This window comes from Eutrigla gurnardus (assembly GCF_963514095.1).
Source record: "Eutrigla gurnardus genome assembly, chromosome: 9".
NCBI classification, from domain to species: Eukaryota; Metazoa; Chordata; class Actinopteri; order Perciformes; family Triglidae; genus Eutrigla; species Eutrigla gurnardus.
Window position 1 is genome coordinate 21,846,576 of NC_139923.1, and position 13,426 is coordinate 21,860,001.

Below are 13,426 nucleotides of genomic sequence, written 5' to 3' on the forward strand. Positions count from 1 at the left end.
TATACTAATTTCACATTCGCAAACTACTAATTAACTAATTAATTAATTATAAATACAAATGTCCACAATTAGGCATTGAATTATTGATGACAATGTAATATGGTTGTTAGAAATAGGAATTAATTATCATTCAAGTGTGTGACCTTTCTTTCATTTATGGTACATTCTGTTTCCCGTACTGTTGCATCCTGCTTCTCTTCTATATTTATTTATTTATTTGGTTGTAGTTGCATGTAACTACAACTAAATGCAATGGGACAAATGCACAGTCCATCTATTTGAGATGTAGATGAAAGAAGCTGGTGCTTTCTTGCAAAATGAGAATGTCACATTTCTGTCTCGGAAATGGTGCAACAATCATTCTTGTCTGCACACAATAGGCGTTATAGCTCCAAACTAAATGATGTGGCATATTTTTTATTATTATTATAGCATAGTTTTCTAATTAAATCTGACCTACCCTTCTTTTTAAAACCTCAAACATAGTTGTGCTCTCAGTAGAGACTGTGTAGCTTGGAGAATTGCCAGACAAGAAATCACTAGTGACCTCTAGTGTGTCTGCTGTGTGACGTAAAAGCATGCGAACTTTTTTTTTTATTTTTTATTTTATATTCTTTTATTATTTATAATATATATTTTGTAGACCTATTTTCTGTATTCTCGATTATATTGTGTCTAACATTAATCGTGTTTTTCTGTGCATGCTTTTTTTTAAAGAGACATTCCCACAAATGGACCCTCGTAGTGAAATAACTACGCATCTACTATTAGTTTATTATTAGTCAAGTGTTATATTATTTTATGCTTTTCCCTCTTTGGGACTTTCAGTGTGTTTTTGTTGTTTTGGGTCTGTGCTTTTTTTTTAAAAACTCGCTCGCTGTTTATTAGGCCATATGCGCATAAACTGCGCAGCAGTCAGCCGAGTGAACACTTTGGAAAACTGACAAGGGATTGCCAAATCATTTCCTTGCCTGGGAATGACGTTCTTCCAGCACAATCCGGTTATATTTAGAGCCTATATATAGTGGAGTCGCCCCCTAGGCTTTGTTGACTCTGCAGCAGGGAGCAGCAAGGCATCACGGTACTGAAAGGAGACGTCCTGAAACGGACACCATGTGACCCAATATACATACAATATTGTTTTGGGCATCATTAAAAGCATAACCGCGACTCATTCTCTCTTGGCTTCCAATTATATTTAATTTAAAAAATAATAATTAAAAAAAGTAACATTTGCACACAGCTTGGAGCATTAGTAACAGAGGCAATCGGGTTATTTAAAATCCACATTTTTATCTTGGATTATAAAACCCCCGCATTGTGTTGCATATTGTTTGAAAAACGTTGCGACACATAAGTGGAGCGATAAAAGCACCAAACCGGTTGAAAAGCTCCAGCTATGCTTTCTGGGTAAAGAGCGCCGCGGTATCCGCCCATATTCGCTAAAGGAGGCCAAACCTGAGCAGCTAGGCCGGACGCTGGAATCTAATGGAAAGTTCAATCGATTAATTCGCCCACTTTTTCGCCATTCTCTCGCACGTTTACCGCATACGAGGGAGACTAAACTTAAATGCGGGCGTTTCGCCGTGAAATAGGAAATGCAGAGATCGTGTGAAACGGGAGGATTATCAGCTTGACTTCTTTGGTCGCTACTTCGGACGCGGAACTCCACTCGCTAAAAGGTAAAACAAATGGATGCGTTTAATACAGTGCGTCGCTTTTACTCGGTACAGCATTTCACCCACTTCAAATAGAAGATACGTCAGCTTGTCCGCGGTGGAGACGCTGAACATGACCATTAACGTGGGGAAGGGGAGAAAAATAATTTCGCTGGTAGTCAAACTACGCCCAATTGTTAACCTAACGTTCGGCCCTGCAATGCAGACCTTTCGGCTAGCCTGTCAATGGCGGCTTCAAAATCAGCACCTTCCCTACGTTGAATGAATGGCACCGAGTTTGTACACGGTGCAGGCTATGCTGCATTAATGAATTACTCCTTGTAAATCACATGAGGTTAGCTTGTAGGGGGCTAGTTAGCCTGCTTTTGGAGCCAGTGGGGGCGATCTCCAATGCTAATGTAGCTAACAGCCTGTTATTTAAACGCAGCACTAAAAGGGGTTTTCACACACAGCAATCTGGCAACCCTGCGGGCACAGACCTGTGGATTTAAATAAAATTCCTTTCGACTTTTAAGCCTGTTGTTGGTGTTTGTCGCCCACTTCAACACAGGGCATTGAAAGGACTGTTTTAACGCTCATTCGCCTCACAAAGTAGTCAACTATGAATTCATTGCTGCTAATCGGTGGCCAGTTTCTCCCATTAGTCCTCTCTGGATTTTTAAAGTCTCCTGGTTTGATATTGTTTTGGAAACATGCAGTTCTTCTCGATTATGCAGTAAATAAAAGGGTATGTGCAGTGCCATCGAGGTGGTGTTAACATGAGGCAAACAACGACCACGACAGGCATTTAATTCCTACAGCGTCATAACTTTACCAGAGAGTCAACAAACCCCATGAATATGTTTTTAACACTGCACAGCACAAATGAGGGTGAGGAAAAACTGAGTTGACTTTATGGTTATGGTATTGTTTGACTTTATGTTAACTCCCCGTGTATTGTACTTTCCTTTTGCCCTAATAATGAAATGAAAAATGATAGTATGTTTACAGGCATGACAAACATGTGGTGCAAAAGTGTTGCTGAATTGGTCCATGACATTGTCAGTAGTCTTATCTGATCATGTACAGATAACATGGTTACCTAATGGACAGAGCAGCCTCACTGTAACATGTGTAAGTTGAGGCGTAATATGTGACACACAGCGGGTTTATTTTAAGTGTAGTAAAGTAGTGTACCCTTTGTCAGCCAAATACCTATCGAACCACATTCTCCTGTTTTGTTTGTCTTGTAAAGGCGATGATATTCAGTGGAACTCCTCCCTGACTGCAGGCTGTGCAGAGCTGTGAGCAGAATGTACTGTAACTTCTGAAAAGGCCAGCTGCAACTATTGATGGGCGCTGCTCCACAAAGCAGTCGGACAGCACAGAGCCTCTCGGGTTGCGTGTCAATTTTGGAGCCTTAATGTAATGTCAATGATTTCTGCCCAGGGTTAGCTTCTGCTGTGTGGCTGCTTTAATCGGAAAATCCCCCTGTATTTCTGGATTCAGACATTTGATTGCATGCACAGCGATTTCATAACTATCTTTTTTTTCTTCTTCTTCTTCTCCTGTGCCTGTTTTTTTTTTTGTCGTAGTTTAATTAAATTCTTGTTTAAATAGGGGTTTGTTAACATCGGATTTCATTTTCCTGAATTCAGTATCCGTCATTCAGTGTTTATACTCCCTCATTTGGCAGGTGATGATAGTATGAAATCTATTTTCCAGTGATTCAACAGTGTTATAGAAATAATTAGTGAGTTTTTTTTTTTTTTGAACACTGCAGTTTGAGTTACTCACTGGAAGTTGATATATAAAAGGTCTGCCACTCCTCAGGATGCAGCTTTCTCAGTGAGCCGGCAGAAATGAAGAGCAGCAAATGCAGTTAATTGACAAAATAGTTTTAAGCAACAATTAAGTACTCAAGAGTTTAAACCACCCACAACCGAATATAACATCTTTAGTGAAAACAGGTTGACGCATCTGGGAAATGCACAAACATCTCCCTTTTTAAGGCTTTCAGGTGATGCCGTGCCAGATGACTTGTCTGTAGAAATATCTGAGTGTAATGTGCTTTGTTTTTCTCTTGCAGGTGAATCATGACAGAATATAAACTGGTAGTGGTGGGAGCTGGTGGCGTTGGCAAGAGCGCACTTACTATTCAACTCATCCAGAATCACTTCGTGGATGAATATGACCCCACAATTGAGGTAAAGATACCATGTCTGTGCATGCTTGCACATGTATGTTAACGTGTGTGCGCTCAAGTTCATGACTGTCCATGGGTTTGTGTGTATGTGGGCAGAAATACCCCCTTAAAAAAAACAGGTTCTTCTAGTCCTAAAAGACATCAAACAGGTTTTTAAAATTATTTTCCATGCATGTCTGCCTGCTTGCTATCTCAGGACCAACCTATGCCGCGTAAACACAGTCTCATTATGTTTTTAATCCATTATTGATGAGCTGTTGCAGGTTAGAGCCCCACTATAGATTATTTGAATACTAATAAGATAACATCTGAAACAAAATCTGCTACTAGGATCAGACGATAATTACTCGTGTTGCATCAGCCCGAGTGTGGCCATCAGTGTGATGAAAGGCAAGAGGGCTTCGTCGCGGTGACAATTAGGGCTTGAGGCCTGCTTGAAAATGGAGTGACCCACTACAGCGAGAGTAGGGCAGAATTTCAATGTGGCGTCCTTCAGCAAAACCATCAGTATAATGTCGTGATGGAACAATGTCAGTTTTGAATTAATAATAAAATGATCATACTTGGGGATGGGACGATATAGGATTTTATTGCAGAACGCAAGGCCTCCAGGAATGATCAGAAAGACTCCCACAGTGTTGCTATTTGTAGGATTTTATGTGTACATTTGTTTTATTTGTCCTTTATGATGTTCACCAATATAGATGTGTTCAATCTGTGATGCAATGCAAACTAGTTTTGTAGAAAAATAATGAACAAAGGCTACAGAAAAAAAACAATAATTGCAATGATTTTGTCCAGAATAATGATGTGAAATTTCCATATCCCATACTTAATCAAACCACATACCTATATAATATATTTTTAGATTTTACTACTCTTCACCATGGTGGACAAAAAGTTTGCTTTTTATTATGTATGATATTAAATAGCCTTCACAGCAAAAGTGTTGAATCATGGAAAATCATGCACCATATGCTGTTCTTTTTTATTAAGCTGATATTTGAACACTGATCGCTCTCTGACCTCTTCCTCTTCCAGGACTCCTACAGAAAGCAGGTAGTGATCGATGGAGAGACGTGTCTGCTGGACATCCTGGACACTGCAGGTCAAGAGGAGTACAGCGCCATGAGGGATCAGTACATGAGGACAGGGGAGGGCTTCCTCTGTGTCTTTGCCATCAACAATACCAAGTCCTTCGAGGACATTCACCACTATAGGTGAGCTAAGAGACTAAAGTTTAGCAGGCTTTGGACCCTTCAAAGGTGGTGTCTTAACCAGTTAATATAATATTTTGTGGCATCTTAGTGGTGTAGAACTGAGTAATAATTAAATATCATCATTTATTGCATCTCCATATAATTTCCTTTGGCAAAAATATATTTTTATATTGTAGACACAGTTCTTATGATTAAATTAATAAGTTTCACCCAAATCTGTCGCCAAATAATTTATGTAATGCATTTTCTCACGACATTTTTAAATGTCCCAATAGTTTGCAGCATTCTTACGCTGATTATGAACGTATTCTACTTATAATCTTTAAAAAGCAGTTGGAGTAAAATCAAATGACATTTCTGTGCCTTTCAATGTCCAGAGAACAGATCAAGCGGGTGAAGGACTCTGAGGACGTCCCCATGGTGTTGGTGGGGAACAAGTGTGATCTCCCGTCCCGGACAGTGGACACCAAGCAGGCTCAGGACTTAGCACGCAGCTACGGCATTCCCTTTATCGAGACCTCAGCCAAAACCAGACAGGTGAGAGTCCAGCCAGAGATGGCCACGCCCTCACGACTCAAAAAGTTTTAACTTTTCAGTCCGTCACTGAACCGCTGGAGAATTCCACTGCAGGTCTGTAGAGCATGCTGAATGCTGAGAAGCTGCATGTGGTCTCAGGGGTATTGGCTTGATAGACACAGCAGTCCTGTAAATTCCACTGTGAAATCAAATTGTATTGTTCCGGAGAGATTAAGCCAATAGTCATTCTGACGAGTGTCCTGGCAAAGGCTTGATAATCTTGGCACTTGGTTAACACGAAAAGTTAAAAGTTTTGAGCCATGTGGTGCTGCTGATTTGTTTCACATCTAATGGTCCTTTTTGACAATGTTGCTTGGAAATGTCTCAGGCACTGCGCTGCACATTGTTAAATCCTCTTTGGTTAATTAAATGTTTTAAAATTGATGGGTGATAATGTAATCATTGCATGCTACTTTGTCGTGGATATATGAAATTATATCATAAGTGGGGCCATCTGCGGAGGATCCTGCCTTATAAATAATCAGTAAATGTGTGTTAAGGAGTCTGCATGAAAGGACAAACTGTCAGTAATTAACAGGGGGGGGGCTTATGATTCTGCTTACTGTGACTGGGTGTTGTTGGAAGATTTGCCATGGCGTAGTCCCATAAAATGGTGTGTGTTGTGAGCATGGCCTCAGGTGGCTGACTGGCTGACACAGTGCTCTGTAAACGTCTCCTTTCCTGGTCTCTCTGACCTGGGGTGAATCATGGCTCCTTCTGGTGTGGGGGAAATGACACAATGATTAATTTCTTACATATCTGTTCACCTATCCCTAAAGAGTGTACCAATAATTCACTATCCCCACGGTGTTGCTGCTTGTTGGACCAGCAAATGTCTCTTGCATTCAACGCCGTCCAGTGTTTGCCAAATCTAAGTGATTTCATCTCACGTCTCTGGGAAATCTCCCGCTTACAATAAAATGCTAAATCAAAATCCGCTCCTAATGCATGCACTTCTCCCTTTTTATTAGGCCAGAGAGTTAAAGTGATACTCCACCCTAATCTTTTCAGTGTCACTCACCCACTGGAGGCTTAAAAGGTGGCTGTTTTTTAGAAAAGTTTGTTTTTGAGTTCACTTTGAATGGATTCCTACGATTTTAAACTTTCAGGATTTAAATTTTAAACAAAAAGAAAACTTCTGAAACCACTGCACCATAACCTACCTCTTCACTGTCCGTGCATGTGCCGAGTATGTTCCAAACAATTATCATTTTGCCAAAATACAACTGAATGCACTAAGATCTTCAAAGAGGGCACAGACAAAATGTTAGCTGCTTTTTGGCAAAGTGAGGGAAGATACTGAGCAGGAAACGTTTCTGTCACAAAAACCATTGGAGTTCTATCTAGCCACTCTTCATTGGGAGGAAGGAATGGAGAACAAGCACACAACAGGTGAGTGATGGCTCTTTACAAGAAAGAGTTTGGGTGGAGTATCAGTTTATGAGACAGGCCAGGTATTGTAGGTAAACCCACCTGAAAACATTGGTCTGCTTCGCTCCTCCTTTTTGTACCTGCAAGCTGTAACACATGCACCAATACGGTATGTCCTCCTGTCTTCCTCAACATTGAGGGAAGTTGTGTCTCATACTGCAGAGAGTGGAAGATGCCTTTTACACTCTGGTACGGGAGATCAGGCTGTACCGGCTCAATAAACTCAGCAAGGAAGAAAAGACTCCGCGCTGTGTCAAGCTTAAAAAGTGTGTTGTGATGTGAAAGGGGTAAGTGAATGCAGCCGTGCGCCCACCAGCTCTATGTATGTGTGTGAGTGTGTGTGTGTGTGTTTTGGTGGGTATTGTGGAGAAGGCAATTGGCGAGGACGCACAATGAGAGCTGGTTCTTCATGGTTCTCAAAGCTAACCTGCTGGTTTCTACTGGGGCTGTGGTGGAGCTCTAACAGGAGGCTGAAACAACTGATGATTTCTTCCCTTTCCAGTGCTTCTGTGTATCATGGCTGATTATTGTGTAAGGCTGTTTTCATACTGGGTTTGTTTAGTCGAGTCTGAATGTGAGTTCGACTGCCCCCCCCCCCCCCCCCCCCCCTTCCGCTAACCATGCTGGTCTGCTTTCACACTTTCTACTTTTGTGCCGACGCAAGGGGTACGTTGCGTAATTCTTTCCTCATCAAGGTGCACCCTAGATTTTCCGTAAGGAAATGATGACGGCAAGCATTTAGATGTACGCAAGAAAATGGAGACTGATGTGCAAGCAGGCAGTGAGCATGATTGAAGTAATATAACCATCTGAAAATGAAAAAGAAACAAAACTCCTAATGGAGGAAAAATGCTAACATGGCATCCACTGCTCATAGAGTATTTTATACCCCTGAAATGCAGTTTTTTAAACTGTTGGCCTAGAGCCAATCAGACTACCCCTCCTGAGATTGACTTGGTCTGCACTAATGTTCAGAAAAGGTGTTCATATGATCAAATTTCCAGGCGAATTGTCCCTGAATTCGGACTATACTACCAGTGTGAAACTGTCCCTGCAGAAATCAGCATGAAGAAAGGGGTTTGAGCTGGTGAGCCAACATGTGTGATTAAAGGAGATTATAGTGAATCTGGGACCAAATCATGTGCTGATGTTTCCAAGGAGGGTTTTGCTCCAAAAATGGGCAAATGTGTTGTGAACAAAAATTGTGTGTGTTAATGGGTGAGCTTTTTGCAATCATATAAATCAATAAGTCTTTCTTCTTTCCTTTCCTGCTGTCTTTGTCACGTGACTCTTTGCTCTGCAGCTCCTTGCAGAGTCACATCATCACGTTTATTGCACTAAACAAACTGTCACACACTTGCCTCAGTTTGGCATCAACAGACACTAGCTGCATTTACATGGAGCCCATTTATTCACTAATCCGAATAAGAGCCGAGCAAGAATATAAAAGCCTCATTTTAACACCTCCGTCAGAATATATTGGCTCGACTTAAATCAAAGTTGTTCACCTGCGGAAGTCGTGCCACTCTCTTTTTATTTGTTGCTTATGAGATTCTGAGTGTTGCATCTTTCCCAGGGGAACTATTTCTTTTATATTTATTAGTTTAAGGGAGATAAACAGAAGGTTCGCCTTCTGTTAAATAACTGTTAGTATATTTTTACAAAATTCGTCTTGCTTCAGCACCAACCCACAGCAGTAAACCTGTATGAGTGCCAGCAGCTCAATGCGGGTTCATCTTTTTTTTTTTTTTTTTTAACGGTTTGCTTGTGTTGGCGGACCGCACACAGGACTATTGAAATGTAAACAGAACAACTTGTTCTGCTGTTTTTATGAAGCAGTCATTTAAACATGCTGTGGGAGTTGAACATTTGGATTCATTTGTTGTTAGAGGGAAAGAAATCGGCTCATGTAACTGCAGCTACTGTCGGGGTGAACGCTGACGTTTACTCTGAAATTCATGATGTTACTGATGTGTTTGATCTTTACTTTATTCAGCTTTGTCTCACAGAGCCTGAATGTCTGCCACACCGATGTACACTTGTTAGAAATGTAGTTTAAACTGATGTAAAATGGATGAATATAAAAAAAAAAAAAATCTGAAATTTAAGTATAATTTCTCATTTGGAATTAAAAAACATCCAATTGAACAGTCATAGATACAACAATGTTTGGAAAAATACTTGGCATTGCAACGAGTCAAGGCGACACATCATTTTTATATCAAAGATGGGAGTGTTTTGACTGGAGTTTTATCTGTCCCACCAATTATTCTTGACTAGAGAAATAGTAAATTCCCTTTAAATTCAGCAGCCTTCACGTCAGCTCTGAATCAAAGAGCATTGTAAATCCTTCTTTAATATTTTCAGGCTGTATAACATTTTTTATGCTGCCGATCGTTTGGTATTCTGGTATAAAAGATTATGATCTGACACTTTTATAATGCTTTTCTTTTTATTATTTTTTTCCAGGGCGTTGATGATGCCTTTTATACATTAGTGCGAGAAATCCGGAAGCATAAGGAGAAGATGAGCAAGGAGGGCAAAAAGAAGAAAAAGAAGTCCAAGCCAAAGTGTACACTTATGTGAATTATCACCCCTTTTCAAGACAGACTAAAAAAAGAACTATGTTGAACAGTTAAAGTAATACATTTTGTACATTATACTAAATTATTAGCCTTTTTGTCAATACCCACCTTACTGAATACTAAACCTGACCCCCCCCCCCCTCCCTTTCTGCCTTTCTTTTCTGTTATTTGCTACTTGGACACCAGTAAGCTTTATTTTCAGTTTAGTGCCAGTTGCCCACATGTGTTGGTCCAACAACGTGTTTGATTTTCTAGAATGATTTGGATAATTTTTATACACCTTGCAGAGCTGTGACCTAATTGCGTCGCAACTCCCGTCTGACAAATTATTCTTCAGCGACTTAAAGTCTGCCCACCTTTCTACTTAAATGGTCATGACCTGCAAACGTTCTGGAATGCCCTTTTAAGTTTTGGGATGCCAAAGAATTAATTTTCACCCCGATTCTCGTAGTCCAAACAGATATGAAGAAAGGACCAACATTCAGCCAGATGAGATCCAAATGCCCCAGCCACTGTGTAATCCCCTCCTCTCTAGGTATGACTTAGTTATGTCACTGATATAAGTATGCATGCAAACTCCTACTCCGAATGTTTTAACACCCTAATTAGCTATTAATTAATTTGCAAGTTGTCAATGCTTTGTACTGCGTGGGGAGTGATTTTCCTACATGACATGTATTTTCTTTTTCTTTTTCTTTTTTTGCATGCAATGTGTCTTGAGATGACATTGGTATTGCAAACTGCCTTTGGTTGATGCGTTTTAATAGAGCTCTGACCCCGAGTGGACGTCATACAGTCTTGTTTTCAGGTTTATATAAAGTAATCATTACTTGCTTTTGTGAGAAATCAGCCATTTAAACTTGATTAATGGCATAGTCGGAGATCCAGATTTTTTTTGTACCCCCTTTGGGATGATAAAATGGGACTAGCAGCCAGGTTTTGTGTTGCCAGAGTCATTTTATGTTGCAGGGATTCACGCCACACGACAAGCTGATGTTGAGCAGCTTGTTTGACCTTTCTGGTCATAGATTTCCTGCTTTGCATTACTCAAAGGCTCAACTGCAGAATAGTTTTTTTTTTTAATTTATCCTGAAACTAATCATTTCATTGCTATTTGTTACAAAACGGTTAGTTATCCTGTTGGCTTCCTCCTGATTGAGGTGTCATATTTGAACAGAATGAGGAGCCTTTTATCGGTTTTCGGTGATTCATGATTCTCCAGTAGCTGGCCATAAAGGTGTCCTGCCTTACACATTTCCCTACGCTGTTCACTTGTGACTGGCTAGAAAGCAGAATGGATCTTTTAATCAGCTTTCAGGAATACTTCTCTTGGTGTGGTGTCACAGAGGTTTTTCAAAATGTTGTCCGAATGGATTTTCAAATTCTTACTTTCTTTTTTTTGCAGAGCTTTTGAAAGAGTATTTGGATTCCATTTTTTTTTTTTTAAGTGTTGAAATTGCTTGGTGGGCTGCCTTTCAACAGAAATGATTGTCCAACAAAGTAATTTGTCATTTTCTCTCACAAAGCTTGTTTGTCATGGTCGTGTAACTGGAACTGATGTTTGTAAATGAGGCAATAATTGCCATAAAATTGGTTTTTAGAGAAAACTGTCTGAATTTATATATATATATAAAAAGTCCTAGTTTCTTTCCTAGGTCAACCCGTTAATTCCAAGCTATTCCCCTGGGGATTTTTTTGCCTTTTATGCTTGCATTGGGTGCTACATTTAATAGAATGAGCCCAGACATTTACTTTGTCCCGTGTTTGTGCTCCAGAAATTCACACAGTGCTGTTCTCAGAGAGCAATGTTATTGAAACAAGACATGATACAGTTTGCTTTCAGGATTAATGAATTTTGACCCAGTTTATTATTACCTCTTTCTTTTTTCCCCCTTCTTCTCTCCATTAAGTAGATAATAACTGTTAATGCAATTTTAATTATGGAACCCTCTTGTTAACAATACTGTTTCAAAAGTAGTTTTACTGAAATGTTCCTCTTCCTTTTATTGCGTGCCAACAGCTGATTTCTGAAATGTATCATTTATACCTGGATCATATTTTAACAACCTTTGTATAGTTGTGATACTGAAAGGTGCATATTTTGTAAATTGTGCTTCATTTTTGTTGGTGTGTCTAAATGAATGTTGCTTTAATGGAGTTTCGCTCCACTCTGTGTATGTGATTAGAGTGTGACTGGGTCCAGGTCTAGGGAAGCGAATGAATGACCACTTTACAACACACCTGTTGTGGGCAGTGTAGAGTGGTGATCTGATCTCAAATGAGTCTATTTTTTGCCATGAATCTCACCACTCCTATTTAATGTGTAATAAAGAACAAAGTAAAGAGGAACTTAACTTTTGTCTGTCTTTCTTTCTTTCTAAAATTGTCTTTTGATTGTCAATAATTATATTGACAGTAATGTGCAGAATTACAACGCTATAACATTTTGAAGGAGTTTAAAATGTCATCGTTTCTACCTTTTTGTCATGTTTGCACAGCAGGGGGCACTGTTCACTCATTTTGCAGGTTTGACCCTTTCTTCTAAGAAGGATGGGAGCTGCTCACAGAATGAGCCTACATTTAGCTTTTACAAGTCATGTATATTTTCTAAAATAGACCAGGACTGAACATGCAGATTTGAGAGGGAAAAATAGATAGGTATAAGTATTCCATGACTCTGTTGTTTAAAATATATTGGCAGTCACACAAAATCAATAAATAATTTCATGCTCTGTCAAGTTGATTATATTTTCCAGGGAATTGTGTTTTCAAAATGAACAAAACGTAACTTTTATTTCACATGTAGGCCTATACACGTGTTGAATATGACTGGTTTTGCAGTGTGTCAATGCTGTTGCATCATGGGAGGTAATCGGCTATGTAATGTTTTTTTTTTAAATAAAATATCAGAACCAGTCTAGACCACTCGTCAGACACTAAATGAAACGTTCATATTAAGAGCCCATTAGCTGGTGGTTTCTAAAATAACCCCTGGCATTAAGTGAATATTTGTGTTGGTTTCCTCTCAGAAATCGTGCCACTTTAACATTATGTTCAAACACCTTGTGCCGTCAGATGAATGGGTACTCGCAGCGAAGGTTCATCATGAGGAACTGTTAAAGGTTTGTTTACATTCAATATCTATTAGCAGGATTTTTCTCTTAGATATTTAGTTAAGGTCGATTGTTGGATTGTTTCAGGTCAATGTTAACCAAGTTTGAATGAGAAGAGAGTGATTTGCAAAGTTGCATTCAAATACTAACATCCACAAACCTGAAAGAAGTTCTCTTCGCTTTTGTATTAAAGTGCAAATTCCAGCTTCTATTTTCTGCATGTTAACAAACATGCAGACTTTTTTTCTGAGGGCATTTTTGGTCCAATTTCTGTATTTTCCTCTCATTCCACCGCTGGCTTCGTGTTCCATCAAACAAAGCGTGTAAATTCACCTCTACTGGGAATGACTTGTGCTATTCAGTCAGTTTGTTTTCAGCAACAGTGAAAGGACGGTCTTAAACCGGCAGCAGGTAAGATGATGATAAAAGAGCTTTCCAAAATGATGTACAGAAAGCTTAAGCATTGTGTAATGCTGGAAATGTCCATTAAAGTTCTATAATGGGTCTGCAACAATCTGTATTTGTTCTCCCTCATCAGGTGATATTTTTAATACTTTTATACTTGCATATTTCTTTAATTAGGTGATAAGTTTCTCCTATTGTGAGCTTGACTTGTGGGCGGTCTGCATTTTGTTGT

At 39.5% G+C, this 13,426-nt stretch overlaps 1 protein-coding gene across 2 annotated transcripts; it reads left to right on the forward strand.

Annotated features, from left to right (window-relative positions):
- Nucleotides 1–1,426: 1,426 nt before the first annotated feature.
- On the forward strand, nucleotides 1,427–11,300 carry kras (v-Ki-ras2 Kirsten rat sarcoma viral oncogene homolog). Of its 2 annotated transcripts, XM_084017839.1 has the most exons (6): nucleotides 1,427–1,682; nucleotides 3,748–3,865; nucleotides 4,906–5,084; nucleotides 5,462–5,621; nucleotides 7,254–7,378; nucleotides 9,561–11,300. In XM_084017839.1, exons 2-5 carry the CDS (start codon nucleotides 3,755–3,757, stop codon nucleotides 7,371–7,373), a joined length of 570 nt encoding a protein of 189 aa, XP_083873965.1. In that variant the 5' UTR covers nucleotides 1,427–1,682; nucleotides 3,748–3,754; the 3' UTR covers nucleotides 7,374–7,378; nucleotides 9,561–11,300. The 2 variants fall into 2 exon arrangements, with proteins under 2 accessions (XP_083873965.1, XP_083873966.1); XM_084017840.1 differs by lacking the exon at nucleotides 7,254–7,378.
- Nucleotides 11,301–13,426: the final 2,126 nt, after the last annotated feature.